At 44.5% G+C, this 25,636-nt stretch overlaps 1 protein-coding gene across 7 annotated transcripts in view; it reads left to right on the top strand.

Annotated features, from left to right (window-relative positions):
• Nucleotides 1–25,636, top strand: part of ARHGEF10L (Rho guanine nucleotide exchange factor 10 like) — a 128,233-nt gene that overhangs the window by 16,853 nt on the left and 85,744 nt on the right. For 2 of the 7 annotated variants that reach the window (XM_081954605.1, XM_081954598.1), the window contains exons 3-5: nt 13,777–13,872; nt 18,038–18,289; nt 22,277–22,298. In XM_081954605.1, the coding sequence (XP_081810731.1) occupies nt 13,777–13,872; nt 18,038–18,289; nt 22,277–22,298 (370 nt within the window). Of the gene's footprint in view, nt 1–3,265; nt 3,478–10,010; nt 10,050–13,776; nt 13,873–18,037; nt 18,290–22,276; nt 22,299–22,426; nt 22,461–25,636 lie in introns of those variants that run through there. The other 5 variants (XM_081954600.1, XM_081954602.1, XM_081954603.1 and 2 more) reach the window with 5 other exon arrangements.

The raw sequence follows: 25,636 nt of genomic DNA, 5'->3' as shown, positions 1-25,636 counted from the left end.
GGAGTTTATTCAGAAGTAAGTAGGATTTTCTTGATCAGGCTGGGTACATAGGGAAGGAAGGAAGGAAGGAAGGAAGGAAGGAAGGAAGGAAGGAAGGAAGAAAAGAGAGGAACAGATACAAAGAGGCAGGGAGGGAGGAAAAAGAAGGAAGGAAAAAAGGAAAAGAAGAACAGAGACAAAGGCGGGGAAGGAGGGGGAGGAGAAAAGGTAAGGAAAGAAGGAAGGAAAGGAGGAGGGGAAAAGTAAATAAGGGAGGGAGGGAGGAAAGGAAGAAGGAAAGAGGAGGAAGCGAGGAAGAAAAAGAGGAACTGACAAAGGCACGAAAGGAGGAAAAAGGAAAAAAAGAAGGAAGGAAAAAGGAAGGAAGGAAAAGAGGAACAGACAAAGAGGCAGGGAGGGAGGAAAAAGGAAGGAAAAAAAGAAGGAAGGAAAAGAGGAACGGAGACAAAGAGGCAGGGAGAGTGGAAAAGAAGGAAGGAAAAAGGAAGGAAGGAAAAGAGGAACAGACAAAGAGGCAGGGAGGGAGGAAAAAGGAAGGAAAAAAAGAAGGAAGGAAAAGAGAGGAACAGAGACAAAGAGGCAGGGAGAGTGGAAAAGAAGGAAGGAAGGAAGGAAAAGAGGAACAGAGACAAAAAGGCAGAGGAGGAGGAGCAGGGAAGGAGGGGGCGGGGAAAAGGGAAAGAAAGAAGGAAAGAAAGGAGGAGGGGAAAAGTAAATAAGGGAGGGAGGGAGGAAAGGAAGAAGGAAAGAGGAGGAAGGAAGGAAGAAAAAGAGGAACTGACAAAGGCACGGAAGGAGGAAAAAGGAAAAAAAGAAGGAAGGAAAAGAGAGGAACAAAGACAAAGAGGCAGGGAGAGTGGAAAAGAACGAAGGAAAAAGGAAGGAAGGAAGGAAGGAAGGAAGGAAAAGAGGAACAGACAAAGAGGCGGGGAAGGAGGGGCGGGGGAAAGGGAAAGAAAGAAGGAAGGAAAGGAGGAGGGGAGAAGTAAATGAGGGAGGGAGGAAAGAAAGAAGGAAAGAGGTGGAAGGAAGGAAGAAAAAGAGGAACTGACAAAGAGGCAGGGAGGGAGGAAAAAGGAAGGAAAGAAAAGAGGAACAGAGACAAAGAGGCAGGGAAAGAGGGGGAGGGGAAAAGGGAAGGAAAGAAAAAAGGAAGGAAAGGAGGAGGGAAAATAAATAAGGGAGGGAGGAAAAGAGGAACAGAGACAAAGAGGCAGGGAGGGAGGAGAAAGAAGTCAAAAAGGAAGGAAAGAGAAGGAAGGAAGGAAAATAGAGGAACAGAGACAAAGAGGCAGGGAAGGAGGGGTACGGGGAAAAGGGAAGGAAAGGAGAAAGGAAAAAAAGAAGTAAACAAGGGAGGGAGGAAAGGGAAGGAAGGAAGGAAAAAAGATTCAGTGAGGGAAGAAAGGAAGGGAGGAAGGAAAAGTCTCTTACATTTTATACCCCAAATCCTGCTTAGCGACCTCTTTGTAAATCAAGTGTAACCTAATTTCTTTTAACACGGGCTGCAGGGTGAACCTTATCTGCACTGAATCTTTATATATTTTGCTTTACCTACCTGTAATAAATTCCTAGCGGGGGGTTGTGAATCCTTATTAAGAAGGTTCCTAGCTTCCAAGTAGACAAATTGAGGAAACTGAGTCATAATGCCTTCAGGTCATTAATGAGAGCAGCTGTAAGAGTTACTCCATGGTTCTCACCAGTTCTGGAGATTGAAGCTGGAAGGAAGGGACGGGAAGAGAGAGGAAGGAAAGGGAGAATAAGAAAGGAGACAGAAGAAGGAAGGAAATGAAATGAAGGGGAAGGCAGGAAAAGAAAAGAAAGAGACAGAAGGGAGAGAGGAAGGACACGTGAAGGGAAAGAAAGAAAAGTAAAGAAGAGAGAAAGAGGAAGGAAGAGTCAGGGAAAGAAGATGGAGAAAGGAAGAAAAAGTAAGTGAAAGAGGAAGGGAGAGAGAAAGGAAAGAAGATGGAGAAAGAAAGAAAAAGTAAGTGAAAGAGGAAGGGAGAGAGAAAGGAAAGAAGGATGAACAGAAGGAAGGGAAGGGAAAGGAAAAGAAGAGAAGGGGATAGAACAAAGGAGAAAGTAAGGAAGATTGAAGGGAAAGAAAGTTAGAGGAAGAAACAGGGAGAGAAAGAAGGATGGAGGATGAGGAAGAAAGAAAGGAAGGATGGAAGGAAAAGAGAGAAAGAAAAGAGAAAGTGGAAGGATGAGGGAAAGAAGAAAGATGGAAAGAGAAAGGAAGGATGAAGGGAAGGAAGGGAAATGAAGGAAGAGAATAAAAGAAAGGAGAAAATAAGGAAGGATAAAGTGAAAAGGAAAATAAGAGGAAGAAAGGGAGAGAGAGAAGGAAGATCAAGCAATGAGGGAGAAAGGAGAGGAAGGATGGAAGGAAAAGAGAGAAAGGAAAGAAAGCGGAAGGATGAGAGAAAGAAGAAAGATGGAGAAAGGAAGGATGAAGGGAAAGAAGGGAAAAGGAATGAAAGAAGAGAATAAATGAATGGAGGGAGTAAGGAAGGATGAAGGGAAAAGGAAAATAAGAGGAAGAAAGGGAGAGAGAGAAGGAAGGATAAAGAGGGAAAGGAAAGAAAGTGGAAGGAATGAAGGAAGACAACAAAAGAAAGGAGAGTAAGGAAGGATGAATGGAAAGAAAGGAAAGAGGAAGAAAGGGAGAGAGAAGAAGGAACAAAAGGAAAGTTAGAGGAAGAAAGGGAGAGAGAGAAAAGGAAGGAAGGAAGGAAGGATAAACCGAGGATCAGGGAAAAAGGAGAGAGGAATGATGGAAGGAAAAGAGGGAAAGGAACGGAAGTGGAAGGATGAGAGAAAGAAGGAAGATGGAGAAAGAAAGTAAGGAAGGATGAAGGGAAGGAAGGAAAACAACAAAAGAAAGGAGAGAGTAAGGAAGGATGAAGGGAAAGAAAGGAAAGAGGAGAGAGAAGAAAGAAAGATGAAGTGAGGATGAGGTAGAAAGAAAAGAGGGAAAGGGAAGGGAAGGGAAAGTCAGCTGCACGGACTTCTCCCATCCTCTGCGTGTTGTGTGACTGACATTCGCCTGGGTCGCCGCGGCTGCCCTCCTCCTCCTCCTCCTCCTCTCAGCCGGCCGAGGGCTGCTGGGGCCAGAGGGAGAGGCAAGCAGGGCTACCATTGGATGCTCTGGCAACCCATGGCCGGGCTGCGATTGACGGAGAGCGCAAGGGGTGGGCAGTGGAGGAGAGCTCTCCTTGCTGGCTCCCCTCCCCTCCTCAGCCAAGGACGACTCACTGGTGCAGCTCCACCGCCGAGGAGGAGGCCCGGATCCTGCTCTGTCCCAGCCATGGAGGCACCGCCGAACGGCACGAGAGGAGAGACTTAACGGGCAGCCCCTCTTCAACCTCCTCCACCCCGCCAGAGGAGACAAAGGAGGGGGCTGGATTGACAAGCCACATCATGCTTCTCTTTCTCGCCAGGTCACGCTAGCTTGCCCACCAAGACCTTGGGGTAAGTAAGTGGGCAACCGTCTTAGAACCGACTCAGCTATGCCAGGGCAGAGGGCATCTTTCTGGCAAGCCTCGCGTCCGGGTTTTTGCGCTTCTCTTTTCCCCAAATTTGCTTTTATTTTTGTCTCTCTTCTTTTACTTAAATCTAAACGGGGGGGGAGTATCTAACTTTCCAGGCTAGTGCAGGACCTTCGAATAAACCCCGTGGTTTTTGTAGAATCCAAAGATAATTCTAGGTGCAGCGCGGGCCACGATGCCAAGTTTGCAGGGGCAGCAAGGTCAACGGGCATGAAGTGTCCCAAATGCCAGGCAGACAGAAGAGAACTTTCTAAGATCAGCATAAACTGCCTGGGCTCGGAGAAGGGACGGTTTATATATAACCACCCTGAGGATGTAAGTAAATCCCTCTTGGGATTTAAAATAGAATAACAGAGTTGGAAGGGACCTTGGAGGTCTTCTAGTCCAACCCCCTTGTTTAGGCAGGAAACCCTCCACCACTTCAGACAAATGGCTATCCAACATCTTAAAAACTTCCAGTGTTGGGGCATTCACAACTTCTGGAGGCAACTTCTGCTCCACTGATTAATTCTTCTAACTGTCAGGAAATTTCTTCTTAGTTCTGAGTTGCTTCTCTCCTTGATTAGTTTCCACCCATTGCTTCTTGTTCTATCCTCAGGTGCTTTGGAGAATAGTTTGACTCCCTCTTCTTTGTGGCAACCCGAGATATTGGAACAATGCTATCATGTCTCCCCTAGTCCTTATTTTCATTAAACTAGACATACCCAGTTCCTGCAACCGTTCCTCATATGTTTTAGCCTCCAGTCCCTTAATCCTCTTGGTTGCTCTTCTCTGCACTCTTTCTTAAATGGGAACAAATGAAAGGGCTAAAGTTTGCATCTATTTATCATTATACCATACTATACATTATACATTATACCATACATTATACCATAACTTTACCCAACTAAATGTATCATTTAGGGGGGGGGAAACAAAATGCACAGGTACAGTATATGTGGTACCTTGCTTAATAGCAGTAAGTGTGAGAGGGATCTTGGAGTCTTAGTGGACAACCATTTAAATATGACCTACCCATGTACAGCAGCTGCCAAAAAAGCCAACCCAGTTCTAGGCTGCATCAACAGAGGGAGAGAATCAAGATCATGTGAAGGGTTAATACCACTTTATAATGCCTTGGTAAGGCCACACTTGGAATACTGCATTCAGTTTTGGTCACCACGATGTAAAAAAGACTCTAGAAAGTGTGCAGAGAAGAGCAACAAAGAGGATGAGGGGACTGGAGACTAAAACATATGAAGAACGGTTGCAGGAACTGGGTATGTTTAGTTTAAGAGAAAGAAGGACTAGAGGAGACATGATAGCAGTCTTCCAATATCTCAGGGGTTGCCACAAAGAAGAGGGAGTCAAACTATTTTCCAAGGCACCTGAGGGCAGGACAAGAAGCAATGGGTGGAAACTAATCAAGGAGAGAAGCAACTTAGAACTGAGGAGAAACTTCCTGACAGTTAGAACAATTAATCAGTGGAACAGCTTCCCTCCAGAAGTTGTGAATGCCCCAACACTAGAAGTCTTTAAGAAGATGTTGGATAGCCATTTGTCTGGAGTGGTGTAGGGTCCCCTGCCTAAGCAGAGGGTCGGACTAGAAGACCTCCAAGGTCCCTTCCAACTCTGTTAATCTATTCTATTCTACCAGGTTGGGAGATCCCAATGAAATGACGCTCTTTAGCACCCACAAAATATTCTCTTCTTTTCTCTTCGCCTCTAGAGCCCCCCAAACACATAAAGGTAGAGGTTGCAGTTAAATTCACCAAGGATTACAGATCGCCATGGACCCCAACGATCTACGTTGTTAAGTGAGACATTTGTTCTGTCTGATTTTACGACCTTCCTTGCCACAGGGGGTTAAGTTGATCTCTGCAGTGGATAATTTAGACACCCGGTTCTTAAGTGAATCGGATTTCCTAATTGACTATGCTTTGTCAGAAGGTCGCAAAAGGTGATCGCATGACCAAGGGAACTCTGCAACCGTCATAAAGACGAGTCAGTTGCCGAGCCTCTGAATTGAGATCACATGGTCGTGGGGATGCTTCAAACTGTCGTAAGAGTGAAAAAAACGGTCCTTTTTCAGTGCTGTCGTAACTTTGAACGGTCACTAAATGGACCATTGTAAGTCGAGGACTTCCTGGGTAATGAATGGACATTCCAGTGTGCCAAATCAACAGAACGGCAGCAATGGGTTATCACAACCTCAGGCTGGCACTGCAAAGCTAGTTCGCAGTCATTGTTTTACATTTCCAAGACAGAATAGATAAGACCAGTAGATTAAACTTTGCTTTAAGGCCTTTTTGAGCCGAGGTTGTTGCCGAGGTTGAGAAATATACCGATATAAGATTTTTTAAAATATTCCGTTGTGTAAAGTGCCTTAAGAGTATTAAATGCAAAGGTTTATTTCTGTAAGGACACATTTGCTGGTCAGTGATGTAAATTTCATAAATAGTGGATAAGTGTCGTTGCTTCCTGCTTGAGCATGGGGCTGGACTAGAAGACCTCCAAGGTCCCTTCCAGCTTATTCTATTCTATTCTATTCTATTCCTAATTCATATTCTTTTCTATTCTATTCCATTCCAAATTCCATTCCATATTTTCTATTCTATTCCATTCCATTCCATTCCATTCTTAATTCATATTGTATTGTATTCTATTCTATTCCTAATTCATATTCTGTTCTATTCTATTCCATTCCATATTTTCTATTCTATTCCATTCCATTCTTAATTCATATTGTATTGTATTGTATTCTATTCTATTCCTAATTCATATTCTGTTCTATTCCATTCCAAATTCCATTCCATATTTTTATTCTATTCCATTCCATTCCATTCTTAATTCATATTGTATTGTATTCTATTCAATTCTATTCCTAATTCATATTCTGTTCTATTCTATTCCATTCCAAATTCCATTCCATATTTTCTATTCTATTCCATTCCATTCCATTCTTAATTCATATTGTATTGTATTGTATTGTATTCCTAATTCATATTCTGTTCTATTCCATTCCAAATTCCATTCCATATTTTCTATTCTATTCCATTCCATTCCATTCTTAATTCATATTGTATTGTATTCTATTCTATTCCTAATTCATATTCTGTTCTATTCCATTCCAAATTCCATTCCATATTTTCTATTCTATTCCATTCCATTCCATTCTTAATTCATATTGTATTGTATTCTATTCTATTCCTAATTCATATTCTGTTCTATTCTATTCCATTCCATATTTTCTGTTCTATTCCTTTCCATTCTTAATTCATATTGTATTGTATTCTATTCTATTCCTAATTCATATTCTGTTCTATTCTATTCCATTCCAAATTCCATTCCATATTTTTTATTCTATTCCATTCCATTCCATTCTTAATTCATATTCTATTCTATTCTATTCTATTCTATTCCTAATTCATATTCTGTTCTATTCTATTCCATTCCAAATTCCATTCCATATTTTCTATTCTACTCCATTCCATTCCATTCTTAATTCATATTCTATTCTATTCTATTCTATTCCTAATTCATATTCTGTTCTATTCTATTCCATTCCAAATTCCATTCCATATTTTCTATTCTATTCCATTCCATTCCATTCTTAATTCATATTCTATTCTATTCTATTCCTAATTCATATTCTGTTCTGTTCTGTTCTATTCCATTCCAAATTCCATTCCATATTTTTATTCCATTCCATTCCATTCTTAATTCATATTCTATTCTATTCTATTCTACTGGTGCAAACTATGGTTAAGCATGGTGTGAACAAACATAACCCCCAGTTGTACAATCCAGGATGAACTCAAGTTTGAACATTTCCACTGTTGTTGAATAAGGGCATCCTATGGGGACTAGCTCAGGAGAGGCTGTTAATACTAACAATATTAACAAATAATGTTAATAGCTAATCGCGTTTAAAACATTAAAAGAGCGCGTTCCGAAACCAGGTTGTAAGGTTTATTTAAGTATGAATTCTGATGGTCCTCGACTTATGACCCCAGTGAAGCCCCAGATTTCCCTTGCTAAGTGAAGTGTGTTTTGCTCCATTTTACGACCTTCCTTGCCACAGTTGTTAAGTGAGTCCTTGCCGTTGTTAAGCTAGTCCCACGGTGGTTAAGTCAATCTGGCTTCCCGATTGATGTTTGTCGATTGAAGGTCCCGAAAGGGGATTTATATGAATCTTTCACAACCGTCGTAAGTATGAGTCAGTTGCCAGGCGTCTGAATTTTGATCGCACTCTCATGGGGACGTTGCAATGGTCGTCTGTTTTCACATCTGTAAAAAAGATGTGGAGAGTCTAGAAAGAGTGCAGAGAAGAGCAACAAAGAGGATTAGGTGACTGGAGACTAAAACATATGAAGAACGGTTGCAGGAACTGGGTATGTTTAGCTTAAGAGAAAGAAGGACTAGGGGAGACATGATAGCATTGTTCCAATATCTCAGGGGTTGCCACAAAGAAGAGGGAATCAAACTATTTTCCAAGGCACCTGAGGGTAGAACAAGAAGCAATGGGTGGAAACTAATCAAGGAGAGAAGCAACTTAGAACTGAGGAGAAACTTCTTGACAGTGAGAACAATGAATCAGTGGAACAGAAGTTGCCTCCAGAAGTTGTGAATGCCCCAACACTGGAAGTCTTTAAGAAGATGTTGGAGAGCCATTTGTCTGAAACGGTATAGGGTTTCCTGCCTAGGCAGGGGGTTGGACTAGAAGACCTCCAAGGTCCCTTCCAACTCTACTATTGTATTGTATTGTATTGTCACTGTGGCGGGGGAAAACGGTTCATAAGTCACTTTTTTTAGTGGCCTTGTAACTTCGAACCATCACTAAATGAACGTCATAAGTTGAGGACTACAGATGGTTTACTCATTGCCTTTATCTACAATATTCCCTCCTACCCACAAGACAAACAGATTCCTTAGTCTAAACAGAGTTGACTGAAACAGGAAATACGATTCTAAATTCCACTTGGCTTCGTAGGACAAATGGAGAGAGAGAAAAAAGAAATTTCCAGACTGTTTTTGAAATTTATTCATATGCAATCCATTCTTTTCGGCTTTATAACCTAAGGATATAAAGCTGATATCAGCTAGGCAGATGATACCACTCTAATTTCAGAAAGTGAAGAGGAGCCAAAGAGCCTCTTCAGGCGGGTGAAGGGGGAGAGTGCAAAAGCTGGCTTGAAACTCAACATTAAGAAAACTAAGATCGTGGCATCCGGCCCTCTCAATCCCTGGCAAATAGATGGGGAAGAAATGGAGGTAGGGATCGATTTTATTTTCCTGGGCTTCAAGACCACTGCAGATGGGGACTGCAGCCCAGAAATTAAAAGACGCTTGCTCCTGGGGAGGAAAGCCATGGCAAAACTAGACAGCATCCTAAAAAGCAGAGACATCACCCTGCCAACAAAAGTGCATTTAGTCAAGGTTATGGTTTTCCCAGTTGCAATGGACAACTGTGAAAGTTGGACCGTAAGGAAGCCTGAGAGCCAAATAATGGAGGCCTTTGAACTCTGGTGCTGGAGAAGACTCCTGTGAGTCCCTTCGACTGCAATGTGACCCAACCGGTCAGTCCTGGAGGAGATCAACCCTGACTGCTCTTTAGAAGGCCAGATCCTAAAGAGGAAACTCAAGTATTTTGGCCACCTGATGAGAAGGGAGAAGGACTCCCTGGAGAAGAGCCTCATGCTGGGAACGATGGAGGGCAAGAGAAGAAGGGAATGGCAGAGAAGGAGGTGGCTGGATGGAGACACTGAAGCAGTCAGGGTGAGCTTCAATGGACTCCAGAGGATGGGAGAGGACAGGAAGGCCTGGAAGAACGTTGTCCATGGAGTTGCGATGGGTCGGACACGACTTCGCAACTAACAACAACCACAAGACAAAACAGATTCCTTAGTCTAAACAGAGTTGACTGAAACAGGAAATACAATTTAATATTCCGCTTGGCTTCGTAGGACAAATGGAGAGAAAAAAAGAGAAATTCCCAGACTGTTTTTGAAATTTATTCCTATGCAATCCATTCTTTTCGGCTTTGTCTCCTAAGGATACAGCAAAAAATAAAAAGGGTGGGGGGAAAAAAATCAGGACACTTCAAAATCCATAAAACGGCAGCCGGTTCGGTTGGTTACAGAAAAAAGCAAAATATTTTCCCTTGGTCTTAGGACAGCGCCCTGTCTTCTCGGTTGGGTTAATTGCCCTTTTATCTGAGTATTCAAATTGCAAACTGGTGCTCCATAGTATAGATAGTCCTTGACTTACAACATTTCATTTAGTGACCGTTTGACGTCACAGCGGCACTGAAAAAAAAAGTTATGTCCATTTTTCACCCTGATGACCGTTGCAGCATCCCCCAGGGTCGTGGGATTTATATTTGGACGCTTGACGACTGGACTCGCCTTTACAACGGTCTCAGTGTCCCAGAGTCACGTGGATCCCCTTCGGCGACCAACTGACCAGCAAACTCAATAGGAAAACCAAATTCACTTAACGACCGTGTGAAGTAATGTAAGAACTGCGGTGATTTACTTAACAAGTGGTAAAATGGGGCAACACTCACTTAACAAATTTTTCACTTCAATTTGAGGCTCAGTTGTGGTCGTAAGTTGAGGATTTCCTGCACAAAAATTTAGAAATTTCTCTCCTGTAGTGTCAAAACTCTTCTGTAGGTATCCCTGGAATAAAAATAAAAAGCAATTTCATGCTTTTGAGGATCTGGAAGGAGGCTGGGATTTATAATACCGACCTTCCCGAAGTGTGGCCATTCCCAAATTCAGTGGGCGTTGAACAATTTTGGGGGGCTTTCCAGAAACTGAATCATTGGACCCCACCAGAAAAGAGGAAGTTGGTTTACTTCTCTGATCCGCAAAAGCAGTTTGTAGTTACAATACACGCCTTTCAGGCCTACTGTCTCTGTAAGGCGCTGAGCTTGTCGATCAGAAAGGTCGGCAGTTTGGGAGGTTCGAATCCCTAGCGCTGCGTAACGGAGTGAGCTCCCGTTACTTGTCCCAGCTTCTAGCAGTTCGAAAGTACGTTAAAAAATGCAAGTAGACAAATAGGGACCACCTTTGGTGGGAAGCTAACAGCGTTCCGTGTGCCTTCGGGCGTTGAGTCATGCCGGCCACATGACCACGGAGACGTCTTCGGACAGCGCTGGCTCTTCGGCTTGGAAACGGAGATGAGTACCGCCCCCTAGAGTCAGGAACAGACTAGTACATATGTGTAAAAGGGGAACCTTTACCTTTATCTCTGTTTAGCGTTTCCCCCCCCCCCCCAGTTTGGCAGATGAAGAACGTAGATTAACGATTGTGAAATTTTGGACTCTGTTCTCCATTAAAACACACACATACACTCACACAAAGTGCTTGACCCCGGGCATTCTTGGCTGCCGAAATGTTTTGGTTTTTTTTCCCGATTCTCTTCTGGCGTGATCAAAGCGTTTCTGTTGACCACAAGGAATTAAATGGAGGCGAAAGGTGTTTTGAGTACTTTCCTGTCTGGGTCGGACTACACCCTCCCTCATCCCCGGCCTGTTGCCGGGTGTCAGGTGCAAAACTTTGGGGAATAAGCCAGAGATTGAGTTTCTGATTCCTGCCAGGCTGAATTTCCACCCCCCATCTGTCCGCCCCGCGAGCATAATTTTTGCAAATTTGCAAAAAATACACTTTTAAGTTGTGTTTCGCTAAAATGCCCAAGGCAGAACTAACATAGGGACGCAGTGGCTCAGTGGCTAAGACGCTGAGCTCGTCGATCGGAAAGGTCAGCGGTTCGGCGGTTCGAATCCCTAGCACCGCGTAACGGAGTGACCTCCAGTGACTTGTCCCAGCTTCTGCCAACCTAGCACGTAAAAATGCAAGTAGAAAAATAGGAGCCACCTTTGGTGGGAAGGGAACAGCGTTCTGTGCGCCTTCGGCGTTGAGTCATGCCGGCCACATGACCACAGAGACGTCTTCGGACAGCGCTGGCTCTTCGGCTTTGAAACGGAGATGAGCACCGCCCCCTGGAGTCAGGAACGACTAGCACATGGGCAAGGGAAACTTTTACCTTTACCTAGAACTAACGTGGTTTGTGAGTGTTTGTGTTTCCGACTAACCAGGTGGGATATGTTGTGTGAATGCTATTCGTGCCACCCAAGCTGGCCACTTCCAAAGCTGTCTTCTCAGTGGGAAGACATCTGAAAGCCTCTTTAAGCTAACACGTGCCATATGGATGCCACCCGATCAATCCTCTCCGCAGCTAGCCAGTTTCTCTGCCATCTGCTTCCTGCGAGCCGGTTTGTGATGGGAGAAAACAGGCTGATTTACCCACTTTCTGCCAACGTGTTGCGGTCGGAGAGCTAATTAGGTAATCCCTCCGTTACCCACGTTTCGTAGTTGTTTTGTCACTTCAGGGAAACGGCGTTGGCACCGTGGCCGAACATGGCAAAGATAGAGTAGCCAAACACGTTTTGTCAGATTGCTGGATTGCCACACAAGTTGGCCCCGGAGGTGGCATGTCTCCCTCTGCCAAGCCCAGCGTTGGCACGGAGAGGTAGATGGTCGGGCAGGGCGAGGCCTGCCCTATAACAAAGGTTTTCTTCATGCCTTTTGCTTGAACGCCCTTGAGAGGATTCAACACCAGTTAAATGCCTGAGTTGGCATCTTTCCATCATCGTCTCCTTCACCAGTTTCTGGAGGAACCTCAATGAGGACTATAGGGATGATACAATACAATAGCAGAGTTGGAAGGGACCTTGGAGGTCTTCTAGTCCAACCCCCTGCCAAGGAGGAAACCCTATACCGTTTCAGACAATGGCTATCCAACATCTTCTTAAAGACTTCCAGTGTTGGGGCATTCACAACTTCTGGAGGCAACTTCTGTTCCACTGATTAATTGTTCTAACTGTCAGGAAATCTCTCCTCAGTTCTAAGTTGCTTCTCTCCTTGATTAGTTTCCACCCATTGCTTCTTGTTCTACCCTCAGGTGCCTTGGAAAATAGTTTGATCACCCGCTTGTCTACAACTGAAACAATTGGATGGGTGCATTTGGCTCAGAGGTCCTCCCCTCCCAACATGAATTAAAAGAATACTGCATTCGGTTTTGGTCGCCACGATGTAAAAAAGATGTGGAGACTCTGGAAAGAGTGCAGAGAAGAGCAACAAAGAGGATTAGGGGACTGGAGACTAAAACATATGAAGAACGGTTGCAGGAACTGGGTATGTTTAGCTTAAGAGAAAGAAGGACTAGGGGAGACATGATAGCAGTCTTCCAATATCTCAGGGGCTGCCACAAAGAAGAGGGAGTCAAGTTATTCTCCAAGGCACCTGAGGGTAGAACAAGAAGCAATGGGTGGAAACTAATCAAGGAGAGAAGCAACTTAGAACTAAGGGGAAATTTCCTGTCAGTTAGTACAATTAATCAATGGAACAACTTGCCTCTAGAAGTTATAAATGCTCCAACACTGGAAGATGTTGGATAACCACTTGAAGTGATGTAAGGTTTCCTGCCTGAGCGGCGGGGGTGGGGGTTGGACTAGAAGACCTCCAAGGTCCCTTCCAACTCTGTTGCTCTCTTTCTATTCATCCTTCCATCTTGTCTTTTGTGCAATCTATCACTGGTTTAAGCTGGAATCCCTATTGCAATTTTGGACTGCATTTTTTTTTCTTCTCCTTCCCTCGTCTTAACAAGGACATCTAAGGAGGTTAAAGGACCGAGTGAATTTCCCCAGGCAGTAAATTTGAAAAGTAAAAAATTTACCTTTGCAAGCACAAGGGGGGGGGGGGGGATGCCATGGGCTGCCCCTGCTTTTTAGCTAATCCCTGCATGGATTGCATGTTGCTCCTGACCCATGGGTAGATATGCCCGCTGCGAATTATCTTCTAGAACAGTGACGGCGAAACTTTTCTGCACCAAGGGCCCCAATTGGAAAAAGTGCGTGCCCCAGAGCGTCAGAAACTGGGAGACCAGGTAACTGGCATGCATGCTACCTGGTTGTCTAGTTTCCAGTGCTCTGGGGCACTCGAAGACCAGCTGCCCAGCACCCATGCGAATGCTGGAAACCTGAAGAGCAGCTGGTGACGGCACGCATGCCCACGAAGAGGGCTCTGTGTGCCAACTTTTGCACGCCTACCCTTGGTTCGCCATCACAGTTCTAGAAAGAAGAAGCTTTAAATGAGGACAAGGATTGAAGGAAAAACTTTTTTTTTTAGGAGAGCAAAATCCCTGCTGAACAGATTTAATTTCCTTTTCTCCCCAGGGAAGCGGCTGGGGAAGGAACGAGGACAGAAGCCCCAGGAAAGTGTGGGAGACAGTGAGATGACCTCTTCCCAGCCCCCCAAAAGGGCTTCACTAGGTACCATCACCTGCAGGAAAAAAAAAAAAAAGCAGACACCAAGAGGCTCCCAGGGATTGGTGCAAGCGTGCCCGGAGATCTGCGCTTATATGTAAAATATCTATTTCCACCTGTATCCGTGATGGCAAACCCGTGGCACGCGTGTCACAGCTGGCACACAGAGCCCTCTCTGCAGGCATGAGAGCCGTCGGCCAGCTCAGCCGCGACGCGCATGCGCTCATGCACGCCTCCTGCCGGCCAGCTGGTTGTCAGGTCTCTGCCGCGCATGCGGAAGACTCATGCGCAAAGAGCAGGGGGCATCATGTGCCCATGCACGGAGGGTGGGAGGCAGCGCGGGTTGTGTGTGCATTGAGCACACACACCCTGCCCCGTTTCTGAATTCAGGAGGCTTCAGGGAGGCCTGCTGGGCCCAAAACGGGGCGTGGGGCGGTTGCAGTGCCCCCCCTCGCGCGGCCCATTTTTGGTCCCAGGAGGCTTCAGGGAGGCCTGCTAGGCCCAAAACGGGGTGTGGGGCAGTTGCAGTGCCCTCCGCCGCGCGGCCCATTTTTGGTCCCAGGAGGCTTCAGGGAGGCCTGCTAGGCCCAAAACGGGGTGTGGGGCAGTTGCAGTGCCCTCTCCCGCGCGGCCCATTTTTAGTTCCAGGAGGCTTCAGGGAGGCCTGCTAGGCCAAAAACGGGGTGTGGGGCAGTTGCAGTGCCCTCCCCCGCGCGGCCCATTTTTGGTCCCAGGAGGCTTCAGGGAGGCCTGCTAGGCCCAAAACGGGGTGTGGGGCGGTTGCAGTGCCCTCCCCTGCGTGGCCCATTTTTGGTCCCAGGAGGCTTCAGGGAGGCCTGCTAGGCCCAAAACGGGGCACACTGGGGGGGAGGGGTACTTTTTGGTCCCAGGAGGCTTCAGGGAGGCCTGCTAGGCCCCAAAAGGGGTGTGGGGCAGTTGCAGTGCCCTCCCCCGTGCGGCCCATTTTTGGTTCCAGGAGGCTTCAGGGAGGCCTGCTAGGCCCAAAATGGGGCACACTGGGGGGGAGGGGTTGTGCGTGCGTGCGCAGGGGGGTGCATTGCATTACGGATGAGGGCACACACGCGAGTGCTGTCCCACACATGTCCACGATTTTGGCACGCGAGGAGAAAAAGGTTAGCCATCACTGACCTATATCCACAGCGGCAAGGAGTTCAGTTTGCATATAAGCACAGAGCAAGTGGCTAGACCTCATTGTTGCTGGAGGGAAAGACGAATGTATGGGTGCAATTTCCTGCTGACAGTTAGTCTTCGATTTACAACCGTAACTGAGCCCAGGCATAAAGTGTGCCAGACTTGTTTTTACGACCTTTTTTTTGGAGTGGTCATTAAGTGAAACGGGGGATCGTTAAGCAAACACATTATTCCCTTTTTTTTGCGGGAAAAATTAAACCTCCGTTTCTGGCAAGACCCTCGTAAATTGCAGTCACGTGACCATAAATGGATCCGTCGTAACTTGAACCGTCACTCAGCGACCGTTGTAAGTCAAGGATTGCCTGTACCAGTAGTCCTCGAGTTACGACCACAATTGAACCCAACATTTATGTTGCTAAGCGAAGCATTTAAGGGAGTTGGTCCCATTTTACAACCTTTCTTGTTACATTTCAGTCCTCTTATTTTTATTCCATTTTCTCCTGCTTCATTTAAATGAATTTAATTTTTAAAAACTTTCTTAATATATAAACAATATCCTTTTGCCTCTCCAAGTTAATCAAATTTAACATATCATTCCCATCTATTATTCTGTTTTACTATTAGTAAGTCGTGTCCTCAAGTTTAATTTTATATAGTGAACTTTTAATTAGTTATCCATAAGTAGTCATTTTAATCCACATCCCATACATTTTATTTAATATGCATCATTGGCTATATTTACTAAGTTTCATTCTATTCTGCTAGCAAATCCTTTTCTTTCTTTCCTGCTTTCAGCCATTTGCTCTCCGTTTCTCAGGAACTTCATTTCTCTCATATTAGAATGGCCACTAAATGAACTCTTATAAGTCGAGGACGACCTGTGCTTGCAGTTCAGACTGTGGTTCCTGTTGGACAGGACATTAAAAAACTCCCACCTATGCATTCCTGCAGCTTAAACTTAAGTCTTGCCACAAACTTTTCTGTGCTTTAGTCGGATTTTAAAAATCGCTTTTCATCCCGAAAGATTCCAGGGATATGTCCTGCGTGGCTTGGCTTACTTGCACGAGTCAGTAGCAATGTTTATCCCGCCAGCTTTAATCCCTGGTCTTTCATGGGCAGCTGGACCTGGTCTAAATCGGGACTCGGCCGAAACCAGACCCCGCGCAAGGACGTTTCACTCCCAAGCTGAGCTAGAGGAAGCCCAGAACAGAAAGACAAGGAGAGAGGGGGTGAGGAGAGAGAAATCATATATTTGAAAGAAATATCTGGGTTTTTTTTTTTTTTCAGCTGTCCACTTTCAAGTTGGACTCTTGTGCGTTTAGAATTGGACCCACCAACACTGTCCGAATAAATAACTGTAGCACCAACCTGATTTTATAACATTTATAAAGTCACAAGGATCTCTAATTTTACTAACCTTTATTCAAGATTCTCTTTTCTTTCTCTTCGGCACCCCCGAAATTTATTTATATAAGGGATGCAGTGGCTAAGACACTGAGCTTATCGATCAGAAAAGTCGGCAGTTTGGCGGTTCGAATCCCTAGCGCCGCGTAACGGAGTGAGAGCCCGTGACTTGTCCCAGCTTCTGCCAACCTAGCAGTTCGAAAGCACGTAAAAAAATGCAAGTAGAAAAATAGGAACCACCTTTGGTGGGAAGGGAACAGCGTTCCGTGCGCCTTCAGCGTTGAGTCATGCCGGCCCGATGACCACGGAGACGTCTTCGGACAACGCTGGCTCTTCGGCTGTGAAATGGAGATGAGCACCGCCCCCTGGAGTCGGGAACAACTAGCACATATGTGCGAGGGGAACCATTACCTTTAGGTGTTTATTTGGGGTGTTGCCAACGGAAAAAGATATTGATCAGGTTTGATGACCTATAGTAGAATCAATTGTTGACTTTTCACACACACACCCAAAAATATATAAATATATGGCAAGTATTTTAAGCCACAGGGATTTTAAAAAAAAAGTGGAGAGTAATGTATTTTATCAGTTTTTGTAGTGTTGCTTGGCTAACCAATTTATTTGGTTTGCTAAGATAAATAATCTTGCGAGTTATATTAAAAGAGTCCCATTCTTTTACGAAAAATAAAATAAAAGATCAAAATTTGGGCAACTGGTATGTACCGTGTTTTTCGGACTATAAGACACAGCAGAGTATAAGACGCACCAAGATTTTGAAGAGGCAAATTTTTTAAAAAAAGTTTGTGCACTTTGCAGACCTCCCCAAAACGGCCCATTTTTCGCGAAAATGGACCCGTTTTTTGTTTTTTAAAAAAGGGGGCATGAATAGCCTTTAGGAGGCTTCTAGAGTGTTCCTGGGGGCGGAGGGGGAGGCAAAAACATAGCAAAAAATGGCCCAGTTTTCGCAAAAAAGGGCCTGTTTTTGGTCAAAAAAAGAGCACGCATAACGGCGTGTTTTTTGCTCATTTCTGCCCTCCGCACCCCCCAGGAGCACTCTATAAGCCTCCTAAAGGCTATGCATGGCCATTTTTGCAAAGGGGGGGGGGAGGTTTCAGGAGGCCAAAAATGCTATATTGAGTGTATAAGACTCACCCAGATTTTTCACCCTCTTTTTTGAGGGAAAAAGGTGCGTCTTATACTCTAAAAAATATCGTATTTGACATCATCCCCAGAGTCTTTTTTGACAAGCAGAGTCACTGATTCGTTTAAGAACCAGATGATTTACGTAACTGCAGTTGCAAAAAAAAGGGTCGTAAAACCGGTCACCATTCACTAAACAGCCACCTTGCTTAGCAGTGGGAATTCTAGTTCCAGTTGCGGTCGTAATTAGAGGACAGCCTTTATAAAGCGGGTTAAAAAAATGGACTAGGAAAGGAACAGAAGGCGGTTGAACAGAGTGGCGTTAATTCATATGATAAAAGTCAGGTCCAAGCCGGGAAACCCAAGGTCTGAATTGCCTTTGTTCTCCGATCTTTCAGAAGTGGGACTGAAGAGTGTTTCATGAGGACTAGCTCCTTTCCTGCCCGGATTTATGATATTTCCTCTCTCCATGCAGGGAGCGAGGGGGATGTGGATGACACTGGGGAGGCCTTTGAGTTTGAAGATAGCGAAGAAGAGGACGCCACCCGCCTCGTGGTGAGCAATGCCAGGACGGAGCTGGGCACCAAGGGGGCACTGCAGGACCCGCCCCTCAGGCGAAGGTCCAGCATCAGCGATGACCTGGAGCCGTTGGGTGGCTGGGACGCAGAAGAGGCACTCCTGGAGGATCGGGTCCCCTTGACCACCTCCGATTCCAGCGCCCACCTTGGTAAGGGCAAGCCGGAGGGAGGCGACCTCATTCGACCCCAAATCGGCTTTTGTTTAGCAATTTTAACCCGTTTATACAGCCCGCCCATCTCTTGGCAGCTCCAAATTATGAAAATAACAACGCAAATCTTTCATATATATACATACATACATACATACATACATACATACATACATACATACATACTTATACATATACATATACATATACATATACATATACAAACATGCATACATACGTGTGTGTGTGTGTGTGTGTGTGTGTGTGTGTGTAGAAAAATATTGTGGGGGTAAGACACCCCTAACACTCCTCATGACCGCTGAGCCACTCCCACAAAGCAGGCCACCCCTACAAAATAGGTTCTAAAAAAATTTGAAAGCCACCATTGGTGTGAATGTGTACAGAAGCAGGAGACAACCGGATATTACACAATGACCATGGATCCACTTAAGAGCAGAAAACTACAGTCCTCTTAGTTACCTTTTGTCATCCATGACCATGTGGAAGGAAACCAATAGATTACAGATTTTGAAAAGCAAGAAAAGAGAGGGGACTAAAAGGGGGAAAGTTCAATCAAAATAAAGTTAAGCCTATGTTAAGATACAGCCTGTTGTGCCTTACAGACTTACTCTCTGGAAACAAATACTGTGGGGGTAAGACATCCCTAACACCCCTCGGGGTGTGTGTTCTGTTAAGATACAGCCTGTTGTGCCTTACAATGGCTTCTGCTGTACTGCCGTAACTCTGGAGCGCCTCAAGCAATGTCAACCAAACTTGGTACACAGATGACTTACTCTCTGGAAACAAATACTGTGTGGGTAAGACATCCCTAACACCCCTCGGGGTGTGTGTTCTGTTAAGATACAGCCTGTTGTGCCTTACAATGGCTTCTACTATACAGCACTGTGGAGTTGCCATGGTAAATGGCTTCACAGTACCTCACAAGGGGGCTCCCTCTGGTAAGGGGGGAAATCCAACATTAGAAATTGGGGCGACATTCATGGAAGGAAGGAAGGTTGGGATAAATAAATACCCAGGCAGTGCCAGGTTATCAGCGAGTATTAAAATAAAAAACAGAAGCAAAGCACGCACAGCTGCTTGGAGCATTATAAAGAGTTTTAGCGGCCAGCAGAAACCGGGCTCCGCCCCACAAGCAGCCTTTCAAACTTGCTAATCGTAGCCACTGGATCTGTAAATCTAGAAAAAAAAAACATTTGTTGCTTTCTGGAGAAACTATAGGTTTTTTAAAAAAAAATCTTATTATTCCTTCATCTGCCAGCTTTGAAAGAGTCTACTCTGTGTTTCTCAATCTTGACAGCTTTAAGACTTGGGGACTTCAGCTCCCAGAATTCCCTAGTCAGAAAGTCAGGAATTCTGGGAGTTGAAGTCCACAGGACCGAAAGTTTCCAAGATTGAGAAATACTTTTTTTTCCCCCTCTTAAAAGTATTTCTTTTCCTCTGCCGCCTTTTCTTTGCCTCTCCTTTAATTCGCATTTTGCCAATGTTCTTGGCCTCGATTCTGTATCTACTTACCTGGGAAGCAAACGCGATGAATTCAGTAGTGCTTACTTACGTGTAGACAAGCACAGCACAGCCAATTTTTAGGGGTTTTCCTGCCCAACAGGTTCTATTTAGGACCCTCGTTCTACTGAATCATCAGCATCATCATTATTATTATATACTTTATTCATTAAACATGAAACTCAGCCAACTGAACATTCAAAAAGGCATTACAAATACCAGTGACTGGTGCTAACGGTTGATACGGGTTGCTGCCAGCATCCTAGGTATCAACCAAGGACCTTCTTGAAATATAGGATGTTCTGAGCAGCGCAGTTTTTTGCAGTTCCGCTGATGTTATTTGCAGGAAGCTGCAATTACTTTATGGGTTTTGTAAAATTCTTGGACATGGTACCAAGTGCCCCGATGACAATGGACATCACTGTTACATGTTTCATCCATAGCCAATGTAGTTCTGATGGCATTATTATTATTATTATTATTATTATTATTATTATTATTATTATTATTATTATTATTATTATTATTATTATTATTATTATACGGTTGTATCACAGCGGCCAGTTGTTTCGCTGGATTTGGCATTGATTACTAGTCGGGCCCCACCCAGGGGCCTAGGACGTCGTAACGTATTTTCGTAATATGTGTGCGGATCCAAGCAGTGCAGCTTTTTGCATTTGACTGTTGGTGATTTTGTCAAGTTTTAACTGTTTTAAATGTAATTCCAGTGCTTTTGGAATAGCACCCAGTGTGCCGATTACCACTGGAATTACCACTGCTGGTTTGTGCCATAATCGTTGGATTTCAATTTTTAAGTCCTGGTATTTCGTGATTTTTTCAAGTTCCTTCTCGTTGACCCTGCTATCACCTGGTATTGCAATGTCTATAATTGTAATCTTATTTTTCTCAACCAGTGTGATGTCTCGTGTGTTATGCAATTATTATTATTATTATTATTATTATTATTATTATTATTATTATTATTATTATTATTATGTCCATCTTTGGTGAGATTCACAGCCTTTGGGGCTGGTTGGTAGCCCAACAGCTCGAGTCCTAACCAAGGACCTAGGAACTGTTAAGGTTATTATTATTATTATATACTTTATTCATTAAACATTATGTGGTTAATCTTTGGTGAGATTCACAGCCTTTGGGGCTGGTTGGTAGCCTAACAGCTCGAGTCCTAACCAAGGACCCTAGGAACTGTTAAGGTAACGTCGGGGGATATAAGCTGTTCCAGGTAGGGTGGTGTTTTTGTAAAATGAGAACGTTCAAATCTGATAAATTTAGAATTTCCAAATAGCGAGGTAGCCCTTTAGGTATTGCTCCAAGGGCTCCAATTACAATCGGGACAATTGTATTATTATTTTTATTATTATTATTATTATTATTATTATTAGTAGTAGTAGTAGTAGTAGTAGTAGTAGTAGTAGTAGTAGTAGTAGTTGTTAGTGGCACAGACAGACAGGTGTTTAGACCAGATTTGGCAATATTATCCACTTACGGAGTCCTTCCGAAAAACCTGGGATAGAATAGAATAGAATAGAATAGAATAGAATAGAATAGAATAGAATAGAATAACAAGAGTTGGAAGGGACCTTGGAGGTCTTCTAGTCCAACCCCCTGCTGAGGCAGGAAACCCTACACCACTTCAGACAAATGGCTATCCAACCTCTTCTTTAAAACTTCCAGCGTTGGAGCATTCACAACTTCTGGATGGATAGGAAGATGTTGTGGTTTAATAATATTAAAAGTATCGTCCCCAGGATGTAAGCTTTTCCCAAGCAAAGCCACCTCTTGCAATTGACTGCTGGGGATGTTGTCAATGCCCACGGTGTTCCAGGAGGTTTTGGAATATTATTATATTAACGAAGACTTCCAAACATCACCTGGTTTTAAATTCCCATCTATCCCAAGCAGAATGCAACTCCATAATGTTTTAAAAATGATTGCAATCCAAACTGTTCGCTCAAATTTACCACGGCACTGAAAAAAGTGACTTATGACCATTTTTATTTTTGCACACTTAAGACCGTCGTAACAGCCCCCGTGTTGTCCCGGGATCAAAATTCAGACGCTTAGCAAACTGACTCATATTTTTGACGGACGCATTGTCCCGGAGTGCTGTTTTCCCCTTTTGTGACCTTCTGATCAGCCACGTCCATGGGGAAGCCAGGTGAAGTGACTCACTTAACAACGGCAGTCATATTCGCTGAACAACGGTGGCAAAGGAAGGTCCTAAAACGGAGCAAACCGCGCTTAACAACAGAAACGTTAGGCTCAGTTTGGGTCGTAAATTGAGGACTGCCTATATTCCTAGCAGGCAAAAGGCAGAAAACGAAGCCCGGTTCACCATCTCACCTTTTCCCGGAAGCCCCCAAAGTAGAAAGACTAAACATACAAAAGGAAATACACATTTCTCAGGCCACCAACTGATGGGAATTGTTTTTCTCTTTTTGACAGATTGCCGAGATCCACAGGCCGAGTAAGTGACCCGCTGTATTTGCACTTTAAGGGGGGGAGAAAAAAACCCATCCCAGAATAAGGAAATTGGTGCGCGTTGGCTGGAGAATTAGATATCCTGCCTTCTCTTCCTCCCCGGTTCATCGCCAGGTGTGTGTGGAGGTTACACAAAGTTTCTGAGCAGGTGCGGCCTTGTGGCAACTGTCCTCTTCTTGTAAAGGGAGGGGGGGGGGTTAATCCTGGCAGGGTCTCTGCAGCGGCTCCTACAGATGTTGACAGAGGTAGGAAAAGGATGTTTGCTTCTGGTTTTATGGACCTGGCACCTGAAGTTAATCATGCTAAAATCCTCCCTCCTTTCTCCCTTCCTGTTTTCCTCCTTCCCTCCCTCCTTCCTTCCTCCCTCCTTACCTTCTCCCTCCCTTCCTTTCTCCCTCCCCTCCGCCTCTCCTCTCCCTCCCTCCTTTCTCCCTCCTTCCTTTCTCCCTCCCTCCTTTCTCCCTCCCCTCCCCCTCTCCTTTTCCTCCCTCCTTTCTCCCTTCTTCCTCCCTCCCTCCTTTCTCCCTCCTTCCTTTCTCCCTCCTTCCTTTCTCCCTCCCCTTCCCCTCTCCTTTCCCTCCCTCCTTTCTCCCTCCTTCCTTCCTCCCTCCCTCCTTTCTCCCTCCTTCCTTTCTCCCTCCCCTTCCCCTCTCCTTTCCCTCCCTCCTTTCTCCCTTCCTTTCTTTCTTCCTCCTTTCTCCCTTCCTTTCTTTCTTCCTTCCTCCCTTCCTTCCTTTCTTCCTCCCTCCTTCCTCCCTTCCTTTCTTTCTCCCTCCCCCTCTCCTTTCCCTCCCTCCTTTCTCCTTTCCTTTCTTTCTTCCTCCCTCCTTTCTCCCTTCCTTTCTTTCTCCCTCCCTCCTTTCTCCTTTCCTTCCTTTCTCCCTTCCTCCCTTCCCCAGACTGGATTCTTAAGTTTTTTCTTTCTCGTGGCGATACTTTTTGGAAAGCCAATCCCAAGACCCCTTGCCTTGCATGGCAGATATTGGTCTGGCAGCTTCGTTTATGGGTGTTTGACCAGGGTGTGTTTCTCCAGGTAAGGGGGAGGGCAGGTGTGTTGTTTTCCCCCTGTAAGGAAATGGCCCAGATGGAAGAGAATAGCTTTTGAAAAACAAATAAAAGAAGAGCAATTAAAATTATAATTTACCTGGTAGCAGGTGTTTATTTGGGGTGAAGGGCTTAACCAGTATGCTGCCAATGAAAAAAGTGTTGATCAGTAAGTTTGATTATAGTAGAATCTCCCCCCCCCCAAAAAAAAATTATGGTAAGTATTTTAAGCCACAGGGGGTATATATATATATAGGGGGGGCGAGTGGAGAGCAGTGCATTTTATTTGCTTTTATAATTGTGCTTAGCAAACCAATTTATATGGTTTGCTAAACTAAAAAATGAAGTTGTATTAAGAGTCCCATTCTTGAGCACATAAGTAAAAAAAAATGGGACTTCAAGCCTTTCCTTTGTTCTTTCCATTCCTTTTTCTTTCTTTTCTCTTTTCTTTCTCCTTCCTTCCTCTCTCTTTCTCAACGGCTCTCTTTCGCATCCTGTCTCCTCCCTTTACCTCCCTTTTTTCCCTTCTTTTCTTCCCTCTTTGCTCCCTCTCTTTCTTACTCTTTCTGTTCCTCTCTCACCCTGTCTTTTCTCTTTCTTTCTTTCTTTCTTTCTTTCTTTCTTTCTTTCTTTCTTTCTTTCTTTCTTTTTCCTTCCTTCCTCTCCCTTTCTTATCCTCTTTTTTCTTCCTTCCTCTCCTTCTTTCTCACCTCTTTCTCTTTCCCTCCCTCTCTTTCTCTCTCCTTTGACACAGTGTCGCTCTCTCTAAAACTAGCAATGGCTAAAAGCTGGTTGTTTATGCTCCAGGGAATGTGTGAATGCCCTTTGCTTGTTTTCAGTCTCCTAGTCTTGTTTTATGCCCCCTTCTGTTTGCTTGAGGAACTGGAAGCTCATTTGCAAATACTTCCAAATCCAGTCTCTGGAAGGATTTAGAAAGAAGCCACGAAACCTACAAGTACTTTAAAAAAAAAAAAAACAAGGAGGAAGAATCATAAATGACACTCAGGTGCATTTGCCTGTGTGTGTCACCTTCGCTGTCTTTTGAAAACCATGTCCAGTCATGCAGGTTACAGAAATGTGGCTAGGCGGGTTGAGAGGCGACAGGTTTACCTTCCTTTTCCAGCAAAGCCCATTTTGTTGACCGTCCTTGTGGCTCTTACTAGCTCTAGCAAAGACTTGGATAGAGGTCCCAAACACAAAAGCCAAAAAGAAAATTGTGTGTTTTCCTTCCCCGAGGAGGTTCACCAATGCCCATTAAGCCAACATTAATAAGCTAGACTGTGCCACGTGTAAAAAAAAAACAAAAACCCCTAGCTGAGTTTACGAGGCAGTTTCAAAATTCATTAAGCCCCAAATACAAAGCTGGTTTCAATTTAGATATTGGCTTGCCTATTTTGTATGAACTCAATTTGTCGTAATATAATGCAATGCAATATAGTAACAGAGTTGGAAGGGGCCTTGGAGGTCTTCTAGTCCAACCCCCTGCTTAGGCAGGAAACCCTACACCAGACAGATGGATATCCAAAACTTCCATTTAGGACATTCATAACTTCTGGAGGCAACTTCTGTTCCACTGATTCATTGTTCTAACTGTCGGGAAATGTCTCCTTAGTTCTCAGTTGCTTCTCTCCTTGATTAATTTCCACCCATTGCTTCTTGTCCTGCCCTCAGGTACCTTGGAGAATAGCTTGACTCCCTCTTCTTTGGGGCAACCCCTGAGATATCGGAAGACTGCTATCATGTCTCCCCTAGTCCTTCTTTTCATTAAAATAGACATACCCAGTTCCTGCAACCGTTCTTCATATGTTTGAGCCTCCAGTCCCCTAATCCTCTTGGTTGCTCTTCTCTGCACTCTTTCTAGAGTCTCCACATCTTTTTTTATATCGTGGTGACATCGTTGTGTTGGTCGATGGCTCGTAATGTAAAACCCCAGAAAGGTTTTTGTGGAATGTCTGCCTCTTGAAAACCAGCTATTCCTTGCAGAAGACCTCCACAGGAGAGTTGCCCCAAAGTTTTGAGGGAGCAGCCATGCCAAACCTGCATTGGGAAACTTCCAGTCTTTTAAAGTTTTGACTGTCCTGGCTCTACCCGCAGTGGAACTAGGCTTGGGTTAAGAAACTAATGCATATTCTGGCCTCTAGGGATGGGGGTTCAAAAGCACATTCTGGCATCTGGGGGTGGGGGTTTCCAGGACAGGGGGAAGGATCTTTGATGGGAAGGAAATTAAGGACGGAGGCTTAATAAATCTACAATATTTGGATGCTAGGAACAAGCAACTGG

This window comes from Natrix helvetica, assembly GCF_964273705.1.
Source record: "Natrix helvetica genome assembly, chromosome: 5".
Classification (NCBI taxonomy): Eukaryota; Metazoa; Chordata; class Lepidosauria; order Squamata; family Natricidae; genus Natrix; species Natrix helvetica.
Note: the sequence above shows the minus strand (reverse complement) of the source record. Positions and strands in the feature narration are given on the sequence as shown.